This window comes from Oncorhynchus clarkii, unplaced genomic scaffold (genome assembly GCF_045791955.1).
Source record: "Oncorhynchus clarkii lewisi isolate Uvic-CL-2024 unplaced genomic scaffold, UVic_Ocla_1.0 unplaced_contig_5881_pilon_pilon, whole genome shotgun sequence".
NCBI lineage: Eukaryota > Metazoa > Chordata > Actinopteri > Salmoniformes > Salmonidae > Oncorhynchus > Oncorhynchus clarkii.
Window position 1 is genome coordinate 74698 of NW_027261015.1, and position 24623 is coordinate 99320.

General features: G+C 44.5%; 1 protein-coding gene across 2 annotated transcripts in view; it reads left to right on the forward strand.

The window, feature by feature from the left end:
• Window positions 1-6431: 6431 nt before the first annotated feature.
• LOC139403209 (TSC22 domain family protein 1-like) overlaps window positions 6432-24623 on the forward strand; it is a 29155-nt gene continuing 10963 nt past the window's right edge. Inside the window, exons 1-2 of one of the 2 annotated variants that reach the window (XM_071146922.1) lie at window positions 6432-9082; window positions 23559-23610. In XM_071146922.1, the coding sequence (XP_071003023.1) occupies window positions 7149-9082; window positions 23559-23610 (1986 nt within the window). In that variant the 5' untranslated portion in view covers window positions 6432-7148. Of the gene's footprint in view, window positions 9162-9206; window positions 9550-23558; window positions 23611-24623 lie in introns of those variants that run through there. The other variant, XR_011633297.1, reaches the window with a different exon arrangement.

The following is a 24623-nucleotide window of genomic DNA, read 5'->3' on the forward strand; positions in this document are numbered from 1 at the left end:
AAAATGTAAAAAAAAAACAATGTATTATTAGCTAACTAGCTACAGTGCAGACTAACTCAAATGAGCTGCTAAATGAGCTAGCTAGTTGACTAGCTTGCTATCTAGCCAACTTCACATACTGTATAGATAGCTAAGTGAATTAAATATCACCAGCTACCTAACTTCATATTAGCTAGCTATCTTGATGTATTTATCACTGTAAAAAACAAACTCCAGATGCATTTGTAGGTAGCTAGCTAACAGCCATGGAGGAGGGTGAAAGGATAGCAGCCCCAACTGTCAGTAAGAGAGGAGGCTATTCTGGATAGGGCAGGTACTTGTGTAGTTCTAGTCCCTAGAAGTGAGAACGGTGATAATAGTAACATAATATTCAGTGTAGTGTATTTTGACTATAATGAAGTCTGTTTCTTGCGAGGTTAATATTATAATATTTATAATGCATGTATTTATAACACTTGAATAATGAACTTCCTTCAATAAAGCATTTTGCATTCTCTACTGGTTGAAATGAAGTCTAATTTGATGAAATACTACAGCTATCCTGTGTTTATCAGATCAATGCAGATGAAGGGCATTAGATGTTGAGATGAACCACTTTTAGACTATTTACAGTACATGATGCATAGGAAGTGGAGTGTACTGTTTAAATTATATTTCTGTATATATGAACTGGTTTTAGACTATTTACAGTACATGATGCATAGGAAGTGGAGTGTTCTGTTTAAATTATATTTCTGTATATATGAATTACAAATCAGCCTTTTACTAGTTAAATCCTGTTTGTAGTCCATTAGTTACAATGTGTAACCATTGATGTCCCAGGACCAAGATTGGTAAACACTGTTGAAGTGTATAATTGTAATACATACATGCAGACACATCATCATTCAAAGACTGGAATATGATACTCCTGATATTGGATATGACTGAAAAATTATCTCAAACACATTCATACCTGAACTGCATCTTTTTTTGCCAAGTTAGAGTACATGATCAGTGAATATTTGCACCGAGCTGTCTGTCTAAACTACTGGCACACAGCTCAGACACCCATGCATACCCCACAAGACATGCCACAAGAGGTCTCTTCACAGTCCAAGTCCAGAACAGACTATGGGAGGCACACAGTACTACATAGAGCCTTGACTGCATGGAACTCTAGATTTAAAAAACAGATTAAAAAAAAAACACCTTATGGAACAGCGGGGACTGTGAAGCAACACAAACATTGGCACAGACACATGCATAAGTGTGGGTGGGTATCATTTGTGGAACGTTCCAACAGGAATCTGTTCCAAAAACTTTGTGAAGCACAAGGTTGCCAACAAACAACGCATACAAAGTAGCAAGATCAACATTTTTTGGAATAAACGTGGTGAGTGAAAAACTTGATTAAATAGTCCACTATTTACACCGGTATCTTATTCTGCCACTATACAACATTGTATGTGTTGTTTGTTGGCAACCTTGTTATTAATGAAGTTTTTGGAACAGATTCCTGTTGGAACATTCCACAAATTATACCCACCCTGGTAGTGGTAGAGTAGGGGCCTGAAGGCACACAGTGTGTTGTGAAATCTGTGAATGTATTGTAATGTTTTAAAATTGTATAAACTGCCTTAATTTTGCTGGACCCCAAGAAGAGTAACTGCTGCTTTGGCAAACAACCAGAATTGCAATTTCATACTCATGTCACAACACCCATAAAGCTAGCCAGCTAGCTTGCTAAATTGCTAAAGCCCCCCTGAAATAGGCCTAGTGACGTCCCTGAAAAGGACAATGACCCAACACATCTCCAGGCTGTGTAAGGGCTATTTGACCAAGAAGGAGAGTGATGGAGGGCTGCATCAGATGACCTGGCCTCCACAATTCCTCGACCTCAACCAAATTGGGATGGTTTGGGATGAGTTAAACTGCAGAGTGAAGGAAAAGCAGCCAACAAGTGCTCAGCATATGTGGGAACTCCATCAGGACTGTTTGAAAAGCATTCCAGGTGAAGCTGGCTGAGAGAATGCCAAGAGTGTGCAAAGCTGTCATCAAGGCAAAGGGTGGCTATTTGAAAAATCTCAAATTCAAATTTGTTTAACACTTTTGGTTACTACATGATTCCATATGTGTTATTTATTTGTTCTGATGTCTTCACTATTATTCTACAATGTAGAAAATAGTAAAAATAAAGAAATACCCTTGAATGAGTAGGTGTTCTAAAACTTTTGACCGGTAGTGTCAATGTAAAAAAAAATGATACTAATTTGGAAAAATTATTTTGGAGGTTTAGAAAGAAAGGATATAAACCTAAACTTTTTGGGGGGTTGAACCGGTTCAGAACTTTATTTTGCTGGTTGGCAAAGTGAAACTGAACAGACCAAATAATGCTTCTGTTCAGAACAAAACGATGGCAAAGTAATTTGGGTTCCCTGCTTCTCACATGGCCCCTCAGCTCTGGAAAACACTGCCTGCACATGTCAAGGAGGAAGCTGACATTTCATTGTTTAAAACACAACTAAAGACCTACCTATTCAAGCTAGCTTTTAATGTTAGATCGGTTAATCTGTTTCAAGTCTATATGTTCTATTAGTAGGTAATGGTTGGTATTGTGATGGTTCCTTCTACTTTTTGATGTATTGTTGATGAATTTAGTTTGTTTTCTACCTCATAGCCAGTGAGTCTGGGAAATGTGCTTTACAAATTAAATATTGTTATTAATCCAGACATTGTCATAACAGCAGGTCTTTAGAGTGTTGAAGTACAGCAGGCTAGAGGTTTACAGAGAGCCTAGTTTATATACGGTTAGTGTTAGCTAGTTTATACACGGTTAGGGTTAGCTAGTTTATATACGGTTAGGGTTAGCTAGTTCATATACGGTTAGGGTTAGCTAGTTTATATACGGTTAGGGTTAGCTAGTTTATATACAGTTAGGGTTAGCTAGTTTATATACGGTTAGGGTTAGCTAGTTTATATACGGTTAGGGTTAGCTAGTTTATATACGGTTAGGGTTAGCTAGTTTATATACGGTTAGGGTTAGCTAGTTTATATACGGTTAGGGTTAGCTAGTTTATACACGGTTAGGGTTAGCTAGTTTATATTTGAATGTGTACTTTTCCTGTTGGGTACTCTTTGGTGTCATGCTTCAGTGTATGTTTTCCATAGCTCAGCTTTTCCTACCCAAACACTCCCCTTCACCCGAGACACTACTGGACTGTTGGAGCAAGGAACACAAGCATTTCGTTACACGCACAATAATATCTGCTAAATACAGTGCCTTGCGAAAGTATTCGTAGCTGTCCTTTAGGAGCTCACTGTATGTGTATTGTGTTAGCTGTCCTTTAGGAGCTCACTGTGTGTGTGTATTGTGTTAGCTGTCCTTTAGGAGCTCACTGTGTGTGTGTTAGCAGTCCTTTAGGAGCTCACTGTGTGTGTGTATTGTGTTAGCTGTCCTTTAGGAGCTCACTGTGTGTGTGTTAGCAGTCCTTTAGGAGCTCACTGTGTGTGTGTATTGTGTTAGCTGTCCTTTAGGAGCTCACTGTGTATTGTGTTAGCTGTCCTTTAGGAGCTCACTGTGTGTTGTGTTAGCTGTCCTTTAGGAGCTCACTGTGTGTGATTTGTTAAAAAAGTTTGAAATATCCAATAAATGTCGTTCCACTTCATGATTGTGTCCCACTTGTTGTTGATTCTTCACAAAAAAATACAGTTTTATATCTTTATGTTTGAAGCCTGAAATTTGGCAAAAGGTCGCAAAGTTCAAGGGGGCCAAATACTTTCGCAAGGCACTGTATGTTTGTGACCAATAACATTGTATTTTATTTGACCCTCTACCCTAACCCTTCCCTAACCACCCTCCCCTCCACCCTAACTCTCCTCCACCCTAAACCTCACCTTCCATTCCCTCTACTGTAACCCTCCCCACCCTATCCCTCCACCCTAACCCTCACCTTCCATTCTCTCCACCCTTCCCTCCAGCTGTATACGACATGTTTACGATATGTGGTGATGTTGATATGCTGGAAGAGCTTTGACAGCTCCTAACCCTGCCTCTTCTTTCCCTACCCTAGTGTACTGCATAGGGCTCTAGTCCAGTCTAGTGTACTGCATAGGGCTCTAGTCCAGTCTAGTGTACTGCATAGGACTCTAGTCCAGTCTAGTGTACTGCATAGGACTCTAGTCCAGTCTAGTGTACTGCATAGGACTCTAGTCCAGTCTAGTGTACTGCATAGGACTCTAGTCCAGTCTAGTGCACTGCATAGGGCTCTAGTCCAGTCTAGTGTACTGCATAGGGCTCTAGTCCAGTCTAGTGTACTGCGTAGGGCTCTAGTCCAGCTCTCAGCCCTGCCTCTTCTTTCCCTACCCTCATGGTTTGACTGTCCAACACCATACCTCCTGTCGTTGCTTATTTATCATTTCAGCTATATTGCTATAGCTTGTTGCCTAAGGCTGGGGAGGGACAGAGATCAGGCTGGGAAGGTGTCAGAGGGAACATGCCTCTAAGGTGGATCAGTGTCATGTGGGTGATCATCCAGGTATGATACATGAGGTAAACATTAAGTTCTGTGCACATGGGGCTGTCTTTTAGCACGCATCATACTGGTGTAGATGGCTTTGTTTCACCGCTATCCTTTGTACCAAATTACTATACTGAACAAAAATTAAAACGCAACTTGTAAATTGTTGGTCCCATGTTTCAGGAGCTGAAATAAAATATACCAGAAATGTTCCATATGCACAAAAAGCTTATTTCTCTCATTTTGTGAACAAATATATGTACCTCCCTTTGCCAAGATAATCCATCCGCCTTACAGGTGTGGTATATCAAGAAGCTGATTAAACAGCATGATCATTACACAGGTGCACCTTGTGCTGGGGACAATACAAGGCCACTCTGAAATGTGAAGTTTTGTCACACAACACAATGCCACAGATGTCTCAAGTTCTGAGGGAGCGTGTGCATCTGCAGGAATGTCCACCAGAGCTGAATGTTCATTTCTCTACCACAAGCCACCACCAACGTTGTTTTAGAATAATTTGGCAGTAGGTCCAACCGGCCTCGCAACCGCAGGCTACATGTAACCACGCCAGCCCAGGACCTCCACATCTGGCTTCTTCGCCTGCGGTATCGTCAGAGACCAGCCACCCGGACAGCTGATGATACTGGGTTTGCACAACCGAAGAAATTCTGCACAAACTGTCAAACTGTCTCGGGGAAGCTCATCTGCGTACTCGTCGTCTGCACCAGGGTCTTGACCTGACTGCAGTTTGGCGTTATAACTGACTTAAGTGGGCAAATGCTCACCTTCGATGGCCACTGGCACGCTGGTGAAGTGTGATCTCCAAGGATGAATCCCGGTTTCAACTGTACTGGGCAAATTGCAGACAGCGTGTACGGCGTTGTGTGGGTGAGCGGTTTTCTGATGTCAACGTTGTGAACATGGTGGCGGTGGGGTTATGGTATGGGCAAGTATGCTAAGACAACGAACACAACTGCATTTTATCTATGGCAATTCGAGTGCGCAGAGATACCGTGACGAGATCCTGAGGCCCATTGTCGTGCCATTCATCCTCCTCCATCACCTCATGTTTCAGCATAATAATGCACGCCACGTGTCGCAAGGATCTGTACACAATTCCTAGAAGCTGAAAATGTCCAGTTCTTACGTGGCTTGCATACTCACCAGAAATGTCACCCATTGAGCATGTTTGGGATGCTCTGGGTCGACGTGAACGACAGAATGTTCCAGTTTCTGCCCATATCCAGCAACTTCGCACAGCCATTGAAGAGGAGTGGGACAACATTCCACAGGCCAGAATCAATCAACTCTATGAGAAGGAAATGTCTCGCTGCATGAGGCAAATGGTGGTCACACCAGATAATGACTGATTTTCTATTCCACGCCCCTACCTTTTTATTTAAGGGGACCAACAGATGCATGTCTGTATTCCCAGTCATGTGAAATCCATAGATTAGGGCTTAATGAATTTATTTAAATTGACTGATTTCCTTATGAACTGTAGCTGAGTAAAATTTTCGAAATTGTTGCATTTATATTTTTTGTAAAGTATATAACGTTCACTGCTGCAGTCTAACACTAACCAACCAGTCTAGGATTCCTTTGTAGCGCAGTTGGTAGAGCATGGTGCTTGTAAACGCCAGAGTAATAAGTTTGATTCCCAGGTCCACATACATAAGATTTCTGCACGCATGTCTAAGCTCATTTGGATAAAAGCTTCTGCCAAATGTCTTATTATATGAACATTTGTTGTCATTTTATGTGAGTGGGAAAGCACAGAGTTATTTATGTAGAGGTCATGACGGAAAGCCTGATGTTCTTTCAGCCTCGCCTCTTCGCTAGTTGAGGGCATGCGCAGTAGCTATGGCACTCTTCTCGGGGCATGCGCAGTAGCTATGTTCCTCTTCTCGGGGCATGCGTAGTAGCGATGTCCCTCTTCCCGTCGTCAGAGAGAGACTAGCTGGGGCCAAGCGAGAGGACGATGAGGAAAAACGACACTAACTAGAAACCGTCGAGATGGATTCAAACAAGTTTCTGTGTGCTAAGAGGATGTTTATCCAGTGATGGGTGTCTGACTGAATTGTCCAACAACAAACCAGAGTCTCGGAGAGAAGACTCATCGTCTGGTGATGCCATCGATGGAGGTGATCTCTCACCACACAGCTTTTGACGCTGAATTTGGCACTAACGTTATAATATTCACTTCAAATCATTTCTTCCAGTGAGATATTCATATTATATTTAAGATATGATTTGGGTGTTGTTTAACAAACGTTTCTATAAGCGTCTCTTTGTAGTTTACATTTCAGCTAGCTATAAAACATAGCTAAGTTAGCTTGGTTGTTGTTCTGGACATGTCTGAGCTAATATTTAGTAATTCACTTCATTATCGACAGTTTATCAGACTTGAAGTGCTCGACTACTGAAAACAGAAAATAACATCGACGTCCTTGTTTTGTTGTGATTTATTATGGGACTGTCACCTTGCTTACATTAGCCATCGTTGGCTAACTATTAGGTAACTATTAGCTAGCTAACCTCTGACTACATTAACGTTATTTATGCCTGGCTATAACAACCATCTGGCATTTAGTAGCTACACAGCTAGTCACTTCTTTGCCCTGTTACTGGCTTCGTGTTCACAAGATGCATCAACAGGACTTTTCAGTAGATTCCTCTGGGTCTAGGAAGATGTCTTTCCACAATAGAAGAGGCAGTAACACCACCGGTAGTGGCGGTGCATCTGGGTCTGCTGCAGGTAGCAGTAATGTAATTCCCACTGATGATTATCAGTCAACTAGCCAGGCTGGGTCCTCCTCCCCTGAGCCGCACCACCACCCCCTGAGCCTTAACCTCCCCCAGTCCGGGTCTCAGGTGAAAAAAAAGAGTGGCTTCCAGATAACTAGCGTGACCCCGGCCCAGGTCTCTGTTAGCACCAACAACAGCATAGCGGACGACACAGAGAGTTATGATGACATGGATGAATCCCACACAGAGGACCTGTCCTCTTCTGAAATGCAGGAAGTGTCCGTACCTCGGGACACTGGTGTCCCTGAGAGGAGCTCCTCGGACGAGACCCTGAACAGCCCCCATGGGGTGGAGACCCCAGGCGCAGTGTCCCCTAACGAACCCCTGAACCCTCACTCCCTACCCCAGGACCCTCTGTGCGAACCCCTGCAGCCTCAGGGCCCTCCACAGCCTGGTAACATGGTGAATGGGACTGTGCATCATCTGCAAGAGAATGTGGTGCCAGCAGCCTTTACTGTCTCAGTGGCAGGGGGGAGTTCCTCTGAAATGGCTGGGTCCAACCAGACCCAGATGGGGCAGGGTATGATGGAGAATACCACTGCCCAGTTCTCTGTTACCATCGCTGCTGCGCCAGGCATGGATGTGTCATCCATAGTCAGTGATAGTGGTGCCCCTCCCTCTGCGGGCCCAATAATCTTTGACAGTAGTGGAGGCCGGCAAGTGACATCCAGTGGAGTAGGGGCTCTCCCTGGAGTCACAGGGCCCACCAATAGCACTCAGATTGGGGTGTCAGTAGCAGTGGCACAGCCTGTGACCTCCAGTACCCAGACACAACAGACTCAGACCCAAGCCACTCCGGGGTCTCGCTTCAGAGTGGTGAAGCTGGACTCTAACTCAGAGCCGTTCCGCAAGGGAAGATGGATGTGTACAGAGTACTATGAGAAGGAGGTTCTCCCTGCCGCGCCCACTTCTGACCCAGCCCCTGCACCCAGCGCTGGCGGCCCAGAGAGCCAAGCAGGGAATGGAAGTGTGGTGGCCGGTGTTGTCCAATACGGAGGCATAGAGATGGGAGCAGTGGCACCCCAGACCTCGCAGCCATACCAGCACCAGGACTACACCAGTCCTGAGACTGTCCAGAACTCTCTGCAGGCCCACATGGTCCCTCAGGACCCTAACCCTCTCCTGTTGCAGCAGACCAGCATGGTCCCCCATGGTACTCTACCAGCAGCCCCCCAGGTGAATGCCCAGGGCGCTCGGAGTCAGGCCATGCCCCAGCAGATGCCCTATGATATGGAGCATGCCCAGACAGGCTACCCCACGCCCAAGTTCCCAGCGGGGCTAGTGTGCCAGACAGGCAGCCGGCCTCCAGACTTCATCCAGCCTACGGCTCCTCTCCAGTCCCAGGTCCTCCCCCCACACCCTGGCTCTCTTGGGGTGTCCATGCCTGGCCCGGCCGCTGTCCCTCAACCCCTTCAGAGTCAGCTCCAGAACCTCCCAGCTCAGCAGCTGCACCCTCACCCCTCCGCCCCTTTCGTGACCACACTCCGTGCCGACCTCCAGCCCCTCCTGACTCACGGGGTTCCCCTCAGCCACACCAGCCTGGCCCAAAGCGGGGCTCTGTACGGGGGAAGCATCCCCACCCTAACGGCATCCCAGCTGGAGGATGCCCAGAGGCTGCTGTTCCAACACCAGTCCCTGCTGACGCTACCCCGGCTGGGGGCTGCAGGAGGGGGCCGCTCCATGGAGAGCATGGGGATGGCTGGAGATGCCAGTGCCTTAGTGGCTGCTGCTGCAAGCCTGAGGACACAGTCTGCAGATGGAGAGGAGGACAGGTAAGGATGGATGGCCTCTGTGTTGGAATTAGAACTGTTGAAGATAGCTGAAGCTATATGACATCAGACTGCTTTAAAGGTCCAATGTAGCTGTTTTTCAGTATGACATCAGACTGTTTTAAAGGTCCAATGTAGCTGTTTTTCAGTATGACATCATAGACTGCTTTAAAGGTCTAATGCAGCCGTTTCTGGGTAACAATTAAGTAGTCCTACCTTACTGTGATAGTTTTACATTTAAAATGCTATAAAAGAAACAAATAGCTTCTTAGCAAAAGTTTCTGCAATTTCTCAAGCAAGAATTTTGCCAGGACTGACTGGTCTGAGTGGGGAGGGGAAGACAACTGAGAACTAGCTGTTATTGGTAGAGAGGTTTGGAACTCTTTCTTATTGTTCTAATATACTAATATACTATATTATACACTAGGCAGGACAAAACTCCATCCAAAACAGGCTGAAATTTCAGGTGGTCTTTTCAAACAGCTCTTACACTAAAAGGGCATTATCATAATTTTCACAATTTCATAGTATTATTCCAACCTCATATATCTCTCACACACGCACGCACGCACGCACGCACGCACGCACGCACGCACGCACGCACGCACGCACGCACGCACACACACACACACACACACACACACACACACACACACACACACACACACACACACACACACACACACACACACGCAGTACCAGTCAACAGTTTGGACACCTCATTCCAGAGGTTTTCTTTATTTTTTTACTATTTTCAACATTGCAGAATAATAATGAAGACATCAAAACTATGAAATAACACACAGAATCATTTAGTAACCAAAAAAGTGTTCAACAAATCAAAATATATTTGAGATTCTTCAAAGTAGCCACCTTTTGCCTTGATGACAGCTTTGCACACTCTTGGCATTCTCTCAACCAGCTTCATGAAGTAGTCACCTGGAATGTGTTTCAATTAACCGGTGTGCCTTGTTAAAAGTTAATTTGGGGATTTTTTTCCCTTCTTAATGCATTTGATCCATTGACAGTGGCTGCATAACTGCAATAATTTCTGGAATCAGTATTGTGATTTTCTCACTCCGTCCCTTATTCCGCTGCTGCGACCAACCGGTTGGGTCTCATGGTGTTTCAGATGGTTCAGCATTGCCTTTGTACTGCCACTGTAGCTTAATTCCACCTCACAAAATTAGTATTTATTCTACCACCTTCTCATTGAACTCATAGTATTGCCATACAGGACTGGGCTGCTGTCTCTTCCCTGTCTCACTCTCTGACATTTTTCCAACTGTTAACGATGATGATGTGCAGAGTGCTTTATATCCATGCCAAATCATTTGAAAGTTGCATATCTCCTAACGTTACAGCATTGTTGCGTGAGGTGTTTGTAATAATAATGTTTGGGACCTGTTAGTGGTAGTGTTGTGATTTAAAATGTTGTAAAAAAAAATCTAAACTTTTCGGTTAGGGATTTTTTTCTAAACATTAGTGATCCCAATGTCATTTAAATGTTTACACCACTATTTTGTCTTTCTAATGTGTCAAATAATTATATTTTTTGTTTTCTCATGATTTGGTTGGGTCTAATTGTGTTGCTGTTAGGGTTGTACGTTTTGGGGAATATTCAGAGGTGGAAACTTTCCGTGGGAAGATATGGGAAATCATATTAATACCATTTAAATGTAGATGTTTTTGGCATTGGATATATTTACCATATCATATGGAGACAAACAAACTTATTACCATATCATAAGTAGACATAATTGCAAATGATTAAATCTTTCCAATAAAAAAAACCCCAAAACTATTTAGTTATGAATTGAACTTTAATTAAATGAGTTGACTCTTCACATGGGATGATTTCACTGAATAACAAAAGAAAGGGAATATTGAATGATCCATCGCATCTCCCAAAAACGTTTTCAACATCTGTAAAATGATAGTCTAGGAACTAAAGCTTTGGTTGTCTTCCTCTCAGGCTTCCATGTCTTCTCCCTGGACCTCCTCAATGTCCACCTCTTGAACATCAGACTCTGAGGCCTCATCTTCACTGTCACTTTCCAACCTTGTTGAGGATGGCTAGTTGTCAGGCTCTAATAGCATGACATTTGCCCGGCTGGCCACCAAGTTTTCAACCCTTGTATTGGTCAGCCTGTTGCGTGCTTTGATGTGTGTGTTCCCAAACAAGGACCAGTTGCGCTCTGAGGCAGCTGATGTTGGTGGGATTTGGAGGATGATGGAGGCAACAGGGGAAAGAGCCTCAGATCCACCAAGTCCCTTCCACCAAGTGGCTGATGAGATATGTTGGCACAACTGCCATATTGCATCTCCATCCCAAATTCCTTGCTTGGTTGTGTACTTTGCCAGACTGCCAAGAACCTTGCCCTCATCCAGGCCAAGGTGGCGAGACACGGTAGTGATGACACCATAGGCCTTGTTGATCTCTGAACCAGACAGGATGCTCTTGCCAGCATACTTGGGGTCCAACACACCTAACCATTTATTTTGCTCTCTTGCAGAGTGTTTCCATTGTTTTTAGTGTCATGATGTCCTTGAGGAGCAGATTCAATGCATGAGCAGCACAGCCGATGGGTGTAATGTGAGGGTTGGACTCCTCCACTTTGGACCAAGCAGCCTTCATGTTCGCAGCATTGTCTGTCACCAGTGCTAATACCCTCTGTGGTCCAAAGTCATTGATGACTGCCTTCAGCTCATCTGCAATGTAGAGACCGGTGTGTCTGTTGTCCCATGTGTCTGTGCTCTTGTAGAATACTGGTTGAGGGGTGGAGATGATGTAGTTACATTTTTCCTTGCCCACGAACATTCGACCTCCCATTAGAGATGATTGCAATAGTCTGCTTTCTCTATGATTTGCTTGACCTTCACTTGAACTCTGTTGACCTCTTCATCCAGCAAATGAGTAGATAATGCATGTCTGGTTGGAGGGGTGTGTGCTGGGCGAAGAACATTCAGAAATCTCTTCCAATACACATTTCCTGTGAGCACCAGAGGTGAACCAGTTGCATACATAGCTCGAGCAAGACATTCATCTGCATTTCTCTGACTATGTTCCTCCATTGAATCAAAAAAACTTCTGATTCCAGGAAGACTCTGAGCTGTTGCTATCGATAAGGTGTCTCATTCATCATGTTCACTTCGACTAGAAGTAGAGGGACTTTTGTCAGAGGTTGCTTGTTGTGAGCGCTGAGGGAATTTTATGCACTTGGCCAGATGATTCTGCACCTTTGTTGCATTCTTCACATGATCTGGCACAGTATTTGCAAATGTACACAGCTTTTCCTTCTACATTAGCTGCAGTGAAATGTTCCTGTAAAGATTAGAAGAAAGAAATGGTTGTTCCATGTACAGATAATAGTTAAGCAGTTAGATTAAACAACTCCTTTGTAAGATACATTTAAAAAAAAATGAAACATGTATGGAAACAGGTGAACTAACACTCCTCAGTTAGCAGGCTCAAGCAAGCTAAAACCCAGATGGTAGCAAAAACTAACTAGCAGAAACTGTTAACAATGCCAATGGCGGCAGTGTTGCGGTTTATATTCAGAACCAGCTTCCTGTAAAGCTTAGAAACAATCTAATGTTAAATACTGTTGAAGTAATATGGTCACAGGTTCATCTGCCTCACCTAAAGCCCATTCTTGTGGGAAGCTGCTAAAGACCACCAAGTGCTAACAGTCAGTATCTGGATAATATGTGTGAAATGCTTGATAATGTATGTGATATCAACAAAGTATATTTTCTGGGTGATTTTAAATATTAATATTATCACTAAGGAAAAAACTTCAAACTGTAACCAGTGCCTGCAACCTGGATCAGGTTGTCAGTCAACCTACCAAGGTAGTTACAAACAGCACAGGAATTAAACCATCAACATGTATTGATCACATCTTTACCAATGCTGCAGATATTTGCTTTAAAGCAGTATTTTATTTATTTTTTATTTCACCTTTATTTAACCAGGTAGGCCAGTTGAGAACAAGTTCTCAGTTACACCTGCGACCTGGCCAAGATAAAGCAAAGCAGTGCGACAAAAACATCGACACAGAGTTACTCATGGGATAAACCAACGTACAGTCAATAACACAATAGAAAAATCTGTATACAGTGTGTGCAAATGAAGTAAGGGGGTAAGGCAATAAATAGGCCAAAAGCGACGGAGTAATTACAATTTAGCAATTTACACTGGAGTGATATATGTGCAGATGAGGATGTGCAAGTAGTGATACTGGTGTGCAAAAGAGCAGAAAAACAAAACCAATATGAGGTAGGTAGTTGGTTGGATGGGCTATTTACAGATTGGTTGTGTACAGCTGCAGCGATCGGTAAGCTGCTCTGACAGCTGATGCTTAAAGTTAGTGAGGGAGATATGTATCCAACTTCAGTGATTTTTTACAATTCGTTCCAGTCATTGGCAGCAGAGAACTGTAAGGAAAGGCGGCCAAAGAGGTGTTGGCTATGGGGATGATCAGTGAAATATACCTGCTGGAGCGCGTGCTACGGGTGGGTATTGGTATGGTGACCAGTGAGCTGAGATAAGGCAGATCTATACCTAGCAAAGACTTAGATGACCTGGAGCCAGTGGGTTTAGCGACGGATATGTAGTGGGGACCAGCTACCAGGTCGCAGTGGTGGGTAGTATATGGGGCTTTGGTGACAAATAGTTCTTATAGCCTTTAGCCGTAGCCGTACCCTCATCCTACTACGCCTCTGTTCCTCGGTGATGTGGAGGCTAACCCAGGCCCTGCTGTGTCTCCAGGCATACTCATTTGTTGACTTCTGTAATCGAAAAAGCCTTGGTTTCATGTATGTTAACATCAGAAGCCTCCTCCCTAAGTTTATTTTACTCACTGCTTTAGCACACTCCGCCAACCCTGATGTCCTTGCTGTGTCTGAATCCTGGTTTAGGAAGGCCACCAAAAATTGAGATTTCCATACCCAACTACAATATTTTCCGTCAAGATAGAACTGCCAAAGGGGGAGGAGTTAGCCTGCAAAGTTCTGTCATACTTTCCAGGTCTATGCCCCAACAGTTCGAGCTTCTAATTTTAAAAATGAATCTCTCCAGAAATAAGTCTCTCACTGTTGCCACCTGTTATAGACCCCCCTCAGCTCCCAGCTGTGCCCTGGACACCATATGTGAATTGATTGCCCCCATCTATCTTCAGAGTTCGTTCTGTTAGGTGACCTAAACTGGAATATACTTAACACCCCAGCAGTCCTACAATCTAAGCTAGATGCCCTCAACCTCACACAAATTATCAAGGAAATCACCAGGTACAACCCTAAATCCGTAAACATGGGCACCCTCATAGATATTATCCTGTCAACTTGCCCTCCAAATACACCTCTGCTGTTTTCAATCAGGATCTCAGCGATCACTGCCTCATTGCCTGCATCCGCTATGGGTCCGCGGTCAAACGACCACCCCTCATCACTGTCAAACGCTAAAACACTTCTGCAAGCAGGCCTTTCTAATTCACCTGGCCCGGGTATCCTGGAAGGATATTGACCTCATCCCGTCAGTCGAGGATGCCTGGTCGAACTTTAAAAGTAATTTCCTCACCATCTTAAATAAGCATGCCCCTTTCAAAAACTGTAGAACTGAGAACAGATATATCCCTTGGTTCACTCCAGACCTGACTGCCCTTGACCAGCACAAAAACATCCTGTGGCGGACTGCAATTGCATCGAATAGTCCCCACGATATGCAACTGTTCAGGGAAGTCAGGAACCAATACACACCGTCAGTCAGGAAAGCAAAGGCTATCTTTTTCAAACAGAAATCTCTAACTCCAAAAAGTTTTGGGACACTGTAAAGTATGGAGAACAAGAGCACCTCCTCCCAGCTGCCCACTGCACTGAGGCTAGGAAACACCGTCACCACAGATAAATACATGATAATCAAACATTTCAATAAGCATTTCTCTACGGCTTTCCTCCTGGCTACCACAACCCCGGCCAACAGCTCCGCACCCCTCGCAGCTACTTGCCCGAGTCTCCCCAGCTTCTCCTTCACCCAAATCCAGATCGCAGATGTTCTGAAAGAGCTGCAAAACCTGGACCCGTACAAATCAGCTGGACTAAACACTCTGCACCCTCTCTAAAATTATCCGCCACCATTGTTGTAACCCCTATTTCCAGCCTGTTCAACCTCTTTCGTTTCGTCCGAGATCCCTAAAGATTGGAAAGCTGCCGCGGTCATCCCCCTCTTCAAAGGGGGTGACAGTCTAGACCCAAACTGCTAAAGACCTATATCCATCCTGCCCTGCCTTTCTAAAGTCTTTGAAAGCCAAGTTAATAAACAGATCAGTGACCATTTCGAATCCCACCGTACCTTCTCCACTGTGCAATTCGGTTTCCGAGCTGGTCACGGGTGTACCTCAGCCACGCTCAACGTACTAAACTATATCATAACCGCCATCGATAAAAGACAGTACTGTGCAGCTGTCTTCATCGACCTGGCCAAGGATTTAGACTCTGTCAATGACTGTATTCTTATCGGCAGACTCAACAGCCTTGGCTTCTCAAATGACTGCTTAATTTCCATATTGTAATTACTTCGCCACCGTGGCCTATTTATTGCCTTAACTCCCTTATTTGACCTTATTTGCACTCACTGTAAATAGACTTTGTTTTCTACTGTATTATTGACTGTATGTTTTGTTCAGTCCATGTGTAACTCTGTGTTGTTGTATGTGTCGAACTGCTATGCTTTATCTTGGCCAGGTCGCAGTTGCAAATGAGAACTTGTTCTCAACTAGCTTACCTGGTTAAATAAAGGTGAAAAAAATACAAATCTACTGAAACAGATGTTAGCTAGCTAACTATATAGCTACTGAAACAGATGTTAGCTAGCTAACTATATATCTTCTGAAACAGATGTTAGCTAGCTAACTATATAGCTACTGAAACAGATGTTAGCTAGCTAACTATATAGCTACTGAAACAGATGTTAGCTAGCTAACTATATAGCTACTGAAACAGATGTTAGCTAGCTAACTATATAGCTACTGAAACAGATGTTAGCTAGCTAACTATATAGCTACTGAAACAGATTGTTGTTTTGCTGTTTATGGGGAAGAACATTGTTTGCATCCATGAGCTAGCTTTTCTTTCTTTATGACCTGCACTTTAGATGCGCGAGACAACTTTACCAGCCTCATGGCATACGTATCGAATAATTGTTGTGACATATGAAATACAAGGGATAGTGTAATGGCTAACTACGTAAAACATTTATGAACGTGTTCAATTATTATGTGATGTGCAGTCATATTCAGGTCCTGATTGATCAACAAGCTTATTTGACATGTATCCTTTCTGATACGCAAAGACCCAAACGGCGTTCCATAGAAATCCTAGTTGTGAATGGAACGACTGAACAAATGAACAGCACAGAAAGTGAGTGAAAGAAATGTTTTGATTGTTTTACTGGTAGTGGGAACATACGTAAATGCCAACAAAATAACTTGTTGTGTGTGTTATGTAGGGTTATGTACGGAGCATCGTGTGGGGGGTTAGGTACGGGGCTTCGTGTGGGGGGGGTTAGGTACGGGGCTTCGTGTGGGGGGGGTTAGGTACGGGGCTTCGTGTGGGGGGGTTAGGTACGAGGCATCGTGTGGGGGGGTTAGGTACGAGGCATCGTGTGGGGGGGTTAGGTACGGGGCTTCGTCTTGGGGTGTTAGGTACGGGACATCGTCTTGGGGGGTTAGGTACGGGGCTTCGTCTTGGGGTGTTAGGTACGGGACATTGTCTTGGGGGGTTAGGTACGGGGCATCGTCTGGGGGTGTTAGGTATGGGGCATCGTCTAGGGGTTAAGGTTAGGTATGGGGCATCGTGTGGGGGGGTTAGGTATGGGGCATCGTGTGGGGGAGTTAGGTATGGTGCATTGTGTAGGGGTTGGGGTTAGGTATGGTGCATCGTGTTGGGGTTAGGTATGGTGCATCGTGTGGGGGTTAGGGTTAGGTATGGGGCATCGTGTGGGGGGGATTAGGTATGGGGCATCGTGTGGGGGGGATTAGGTATGGGGCATCGTGTGGGGGGGATTAGGTATGGGGCATCGTGTGGGGGGGATTAGGTATGGTGCATCGTGTGGGGTGGGGGGATTAGGTATGGGGCATCGTGTGTGTGTGTGTGTGTGTGTGTGGTGTGTTTAGGTATGGGGCATCGTGTGGGGGGTTAGGTATGGGGCATCGTGTGGGGGAGTTAGGTATGGTGCATCGTGTAGGGGTTGGGTATGGGGCATCGTGTGGGGGGGATTAGGTATGGGGCATCGTGTGGGGGGGATTAGGTATGGGGCATCGTGTGGGGGGGATTAGGTATGGGGCATCGTGTGGGGGGGGTTAGGTATGGGGCATCGTGTGGGGGTTAGGTATGGGGCATCGTCTGGGGGGGTTAGTTATGGGGCATCGTCTGGGGGGGTTAGGTATGGTGCATCGTGTGGGGGTTAGGGTTAGGTATGGAGCATCGTGTGGGGGGTTAGGTACGGGGCATCGTGTGGGGTTAGGGTTATGTACGGAGCATCGTGTGGGGTTAGGGTTATGTACGGAGCATCGTGTGGGGGGTTAGGTACAGGGCTTTGTGTGGGGGGGTTAGGTATGGGGCATCGTCTGGGGGTTAGGTATGGGGCATCGCCTTGGGGGGGTTATGTATGGGGCTTCGTGTGGGGGTTAGGGTTAGGTACGGGGCTTCGTGTGGGGGGTTAGGTACGAGGCTTCGTGTGGGGTATTAGGTACGGGGCTTCGTCTTGGGGTGTTAGGTACTGGGCATCGTCTGAGGGTTAGGTATGGGGGCCATCGTCTGAGGGTTAGGTATGGGGCATCGTCTGAGGGTTAGGTATGGGGCATCGTCCGAGGGTGTTAGGTATGGGGCATCGTCTAGGGGTTAAGGTTAGGTATGGGAAGTCGTGTGGGAGAGATGGGGTTAGGTATGGGGCATTGTGTGGGATCGGTTGCATAAAAGTACATTTGGGTTAGTACATTGTTTACTTGAGCTGAGACCGTGCTCTGTGCTGTGTTTTTTTCTGTGCGTCTTACTCAGGTGTGTCGTGCTCTTAGGTAGGTGTGTGTGTGTTCTTGTGTGTCGTGCTCTTAGGTGTGTGTGCACGCATTTGAAAGAGCTGATGAGAAGAGACAGGGTAGCTACAGGCGCAGGCAGGGATTGGTCTAACAGACAGACAGACAGACAGACAGACAGACAGACAGACAGACAGACAGACAGAGAGAATCATCACACAGTTCATTCTGGATCTGATTTATCTCTATCGAGTTCACAGAGGAAAAAAAACGAAGAAATGCAATTAAAATAATTGAACTGACCTCGGCCAATTTAGTTGTTTGAAAACCGAAAATTACTGAAATGTTGGTTAATCGCTCAGCACGAGTGTTCATATTTGCATAAGATCGAACCATGGAAGGATCGTCTTCTGATTGTACAACTGAGTACAAAATGTTCCCATGTATTCACTCAACCAATCTGCGGTCGCCAACTGAACTAACAGCACAGAAGCTGATCCAGAATTACAAAGGAGCTTACAGTTAGAGCACAGTCGCTGAACATTGACTGTTGTTTTAATAGAGCTGCTAGCACTATCGAGCCCTTTTATATAGGATATATCACTATCTGAACATTGACTGTTGTTTTAATAGAGCTGCTAGCACTGTCGAGCCCTTTTATATAGGATATATCACTATCTGAACATTGACTGTTGTTTTAATAGAGCTGCTAGCACTGTAGAGCCCTTTTATATAGGATATATCACTATCTGAACATTGACTGTTGTTTTAAAAGAGGTAAGGATGAAAATTGATTGTGTCTGTTAGAGGGGAGGACATGTCAGTTGTTCAGGACCTGCCCTTTATATTTGGATCTAGGTTGTTACTGTTTTTTTTTGCATTTCTACACAAAGGTGCCAACGTTTTTTAGTTTGTTGGTGTTTTCAAACAGGAGACTGTTTGTGGTTACACCTATAGAGTGCAGTCACAACTCCCACCTGCCGCTGCAGTGGATCCCCTATAACCCTAACCCTGTTTATGGTTACACCTATAGAGTACAGTCACAACTCCCACCTGCCGCTGCAGTGGTCCCCCTATAACCCTAACCCTGTTTATGGTTACACCTATAGAGTACAGTCACAACTCCCACCTGCCACTGCAGTGGTCCCCCTATAACCCTAACCCTGTTTATGGTTACACCTATAGAGTACAGTCACAACTCCCACCTGCCACTGCAGTGGATCCCCTATAACCCTAACCCTGTTTATGGTTACACCTATAGAGTACAGTCACAACTCCCACCTGCCGCTGCAGTGGATCCCCTATAACCCTAACCCTGTTTATGGTTACACCTATAGAGTACAGTCACAACTCCCACCTGCCACTGCAGTGGATCCCCTATAACCCTAACCCTGTTTATGGTTACACCTATAGAGTACAGTCACAACTCCCACCTGCCGCTGCAGTGGATCCCCTATAACCCTAACCCAGTAGAGGTCCTATAGGCTGCCATATTGTTTAAAACATCTATTTTCACATTCTGGTCTACTGTACCTGAACAGGTCTGACTTTCCCTTGTATTCGTCATTCATTCTGCTCATTCATGGTCTACAGTTGTTTTAGCATTTTAGTTACATTGAAGATGACAAATGTTGAAGCTGACAGTAACATTTTTAATTAAGAAACAAGAAGTATTGGAGGAAGGTTTCCTAACGGTTTCCCAGTGAGAACTCCTCATCCTGTCCCGGGCTGCTTCCTATGTTCTCTGTGTGTTTTGAATGGCAGTGTTCGGGACAGTTACATATGAAACTGGGTCACAGGTGGGGGCGTTGCCACTTAAATTATTAAAATGAGGTCTCTCTCTCCGCCAATGGCATAATTTCTGCAGTTGGGACAGGAGCTGCAGATTCCCAGCTTAGCAGAGCTAGTCAGTCTCACTGTGCTTATTCTTTGTTCCGCGTCGGTACATGAGCAGGGCTGCCCCGGTTGCCACCTTGTAATGCCCAGAGAACAGAATTTCTGCCAATTCTGTTTGAATATTTTTTACTTTTATTAATTATACTGGACATTTTCTACATGTGAAGTATTGCCTTTTGGTGTTAATGGACAAAAAATTATGAATTCCCAATTTTATACAGTGGAGATGGACGTTGGTGTTTGTCAACTGAGGAATTTATCTATCTCTTTTCTGTCATCTGTGCTTGCAAAAGAGACAACTCCAGTCAGGCTTGACAATAGGTAAAATGTTTTCCTAGCTTATTTATCAAACTTTTCATTAATTTGCAAAGACCATAGAATATGGCTATGCATTGAATGAATGGGACCGTGGCGGTTTGAATTGAATTTCAATGTATGGGGATGATGAGGATGTTTATATGCTTTTATGTGGTGTGGTCTTGAGGCTGCCCTGCAGTATTGAGGGGTTCATAACGTGATGAGCTCTGCAGTGTTGAACTTTTCCGCATCGTGTTGACTATAAATAATTTAGAACCATAACATTATATAAACCTTGTAGCTAAAGCCTCACAACAATAACCTGATAGTTAAACCCCAACCTTGTAGCTAAAGCCCCACAACAATAACCTGATAGTTAAACCCCAACAATAATAATCTTCTAGCTATATATTAAAGTGTAATAGTGGTACATTCCTTCATTCAGTCCGTTTTAATGTGATGGAAAAGCATAAATCAGTTTATTAAGAGTTCAGAATGCACCTTCATTAATACCTACCGGGTCAACATATGTCCCAACCCCAGTGATATCTAATACCTACCGGGTCAACATCTGTCCCAACCCCACTGATACAGTGCCTTGCGAAAGTATTCGGCCCCCTTGAACTTTGCGACCTTTTGCCACATTTCAGGCTTCAAACATAAAGATATAAAACTGTATTTTTTTGTGAAGAATCAACAACAAGTGGGACACAATCATGAAGTGGAACGACATTTATTGGATATTTCAAACTTTTTTAACAAATCAAAAACTGAAAAATTGGGCGTGCAAAATTATTCAGCCCCCTTAAGTTAATACTTTGTAGCGCCACCTTTTGCTGCGATTACAGCTGTAAGTCGCTTGGGGTATGTCTCTATCAGTTTTGCACATCGAGAGACTGAAATTTTTTCCCATTCCTCCTTGCAAAACAGCTCGAGCTCAGTGAGGTTGGATGGAGAGCATTTGTGAACAGCAGTTTTCAGTTATTTCCACAGATTCTCGATTGGATTCAGGTCTGGACTTTGACTTGGCCATTCTAACACCTGGATATGTTTATTTTTGAACCATTCCATTGTAGATTTTGCTTTATGTTTTGGATCATTGTCTTGTTGGAAGACAAATCTCCGTCCCAGTCTCAGGTCTTTTGCAGACTCCATCAGGTTTTCTTCCAGAATGGTCCTGTATTTGGCTCCATCCATCTTCCCATCAATTTTAACCATCTTCCCTGTCCCTGCTGAAGAAAAGCAGGCCCAAACCATGATGCTGCCACCACCATGTTTGACAGTGGGGATGGTGTGTTCAGCTGTGTTGCTTTTACGCCAAACATAACGTTTTGCATTGTTGCCAAAAAGTTCAATTTTGGTTTCATCTGACCAGAGCACCTTCTTCCACATGTTTGGTGTGTCTCCCAGGTGGCTTGTGGCAAACTTTAAACGACACTTTTTATGGATATCTTTAAGAAATGGCTTTCTTCTTGCCACTCTTCCATAAAGGCCAGATTTGTGCAATATATGACTGATTGTTGTCCTATGGACAGAGTCTCCCACCTCAGCTGTAGATCTCTGCAGTTCATCCAGAGTGATCATGGGCCTCTTGGCTGCATCTCTGATCAGTCTTCTCCTTGTATGAGCTGAAAGTTTAGAGGGACGGCCAGGTTTTGGTAGATTTGCAGTGGTCTGATACTCCTTCCATTTCAATATTATCGCTTGCACAGTGCTCCTTGGGATGTTTAAAGCTTGGGAAATATTTTTGTATCCAAATCCGGCTTTAAACTTCTTCACAACAGTATCTCGGACCTGCCTGGTGTGTTCCTTGTTCTTCATGATGCTCTCTGCGCTTTTAACGGACCTCTGAGACTATCACAGTGCAGGTGCATTTATACGGAGACTTGATTACACACAGGTGGATTGTATTTATCATCATTAGTCATTTAGGTCAACATTGGATCATTCAGAGATCCTCACTGAACTTCTGGAGAGAGTTTGCTGCACTGAAAGTAAAGGGGCTGAATAATTTTGCACACCCAATTTTTCAGTTTTTGATTTGTTAAAAAAGTTTGAAATATCCAATAAATGTCGTTCCACTTCATGATTGTGTCCCACTTGTTGTTGATTCTTCACAAAAAAATACAGTTTTATATCTTTATGTTTGAAGCCTGAAATGTGGCAAAAGGTCGCAAAGTTCAAGGGGGCCGAATACTTTCGCAAGGCACTGTATCTAATACCTACCGGGTCAACATCTGTCTCAACCCCAGTGATATCTAATACCCACCGGGTCAACATCTGTCTCAACCCCAGTGATATCTAATACCCACCGGGTCAACATCTGTCTCAACCCCAGTGATATCTAATACCCACCGGGTCAACATCTGTCCCAACCCCAGTGATATCTAATACCTACCGGGTCAACATCTGTCCCAACCCCAGTGATGTCTAATACCCACCGGGTCAACATCTGTCCCAACCCCAGTGATATCTAATACCCACCGGGTCAACATCTGTCCCAACCCCAGTGATATCTAATACCCACTGAGTCAACATCTGTCTCAACCCCAGTGATATCTAATACCTACCGGGTCAACATCTGTCCCAACCCCAGTGATATCTAATACCTACCGGGTCAACATCTGTCAAAACCCCAGTGATATCTAATACCTACCGGGTCAACATCTGTCAAAACCCCAGTGATATCTAATACCCACCGGGTCAACATCTGTCTCAACCCCAGTGATATCTAATACCCACCGGGTCAACATCTGTCCCAACCCCAGTGATGTCTAATACCCACCGGGTCAACATCTGTCTCAACCCCAGTGATATCTAATACCTACCGGGTCAACATCTGTCTCAACCCCAGTGATATCTAATACCCACCGGGTCAACATCTGTCCCAACCCCAGTGATATCTAATACCCACCGGGTCAACATCTGTCCCAACCCCAGTGATGTCGACCCGGTAGGTATTAGATATCTGTCCCAACCCCAGTGATATCTAATACCCACCGGGTCAACATCTGTCAGAACCCCAGTGATATCTAAAACCTACCGGGTCAACATCTGTCTCAACCCCAGTGATATCTAATACCTACCGGGTCGACATCTGTCCCAACCCCAGTGATATCTAATACCTACCGGGTCAACATCTGTCCCAACCCCAGTGATATCTAATACCTACCGGGTCAACATCTGTCCCAACCCCAGTGATATCCTTACAGGCGATGCATCATAATGTTTGAATTAATCTGTTTGTGTTTCAGCTCTTCTGGTGCCAGTTTGGTGGCCATCGACAATAAAATCGAACAAGCAATGGTAAGTTAATATCCTCATTGTTAATATGTATATAATCAAATCTAAATGACTCAAAGGTGAAATGTAAATGTCAACTTCATTTAAACGGCGTAGGACCGGTGTTCAGAGTACTGGGGTCTAATTAAAGTTTTGGAACATCTGACTGTTCTGGGAGAGAGAGAACCGTTGGATACTTGGTACAGTAAAAACACTTTGATTGAATGACTGCAACCGTCTGTATGTTCTGTGATCCGGTGGCTTTTCGGTTCTGTCTGTTCCGTCAGGTGTTGCTAGGCAAGCCGGGGGTCTGCTCTCAGATGCCCCGGTATAAATAACTTGTCTGTTAGCTCCTCCCTCCCAATGCAGAACATTTTGTTCTCTGGCTTGTCAGTTAGAAGGTGGGAACTGAATATACCACTAATTAACTGCTATGGGACTGCCTGCACACAACAATAGACCACTAATTAACTGCTATGGGACTGCCTGCACACAACAATAGACCACTAATTAACTGCTATGGGACTGCCTGCACACAACAATAGACCACTAATTAACTGCTATGGGACTGCCTGCACACAACAATAGACCTCTAATTAACTGCTATGGGACTGCCTGCACACAACAATAGACCACTAATTAACTGCTATGGGACTGCCTGCACACAACAATAGACCACTAATTAACTGCTATGGGACTGCCTGCACACAACAATAGACCACTAATTAACTGCTATGGGACTGCCTGCACACAACAATAGACCACTAATTAACTGCTATGGGACTGCCTGCACACAACAATAGACCACTAATTAACTGCTATGGGACTGCCTGCACACAACAATAGACCACTAATTAACTGCTATGGGACTGCCTGCACACAACAATAGACCACAAATTAACTGCTATGGGACTGCCTGCACACAACAATAGACCACTAATTAACTGCTATGGGACTGCCTGCACACAAAAATAGACCACTAATTAACTGCTATGGGACTGCCTGCACACAACAATAGACCACTAATTAACTGCTAT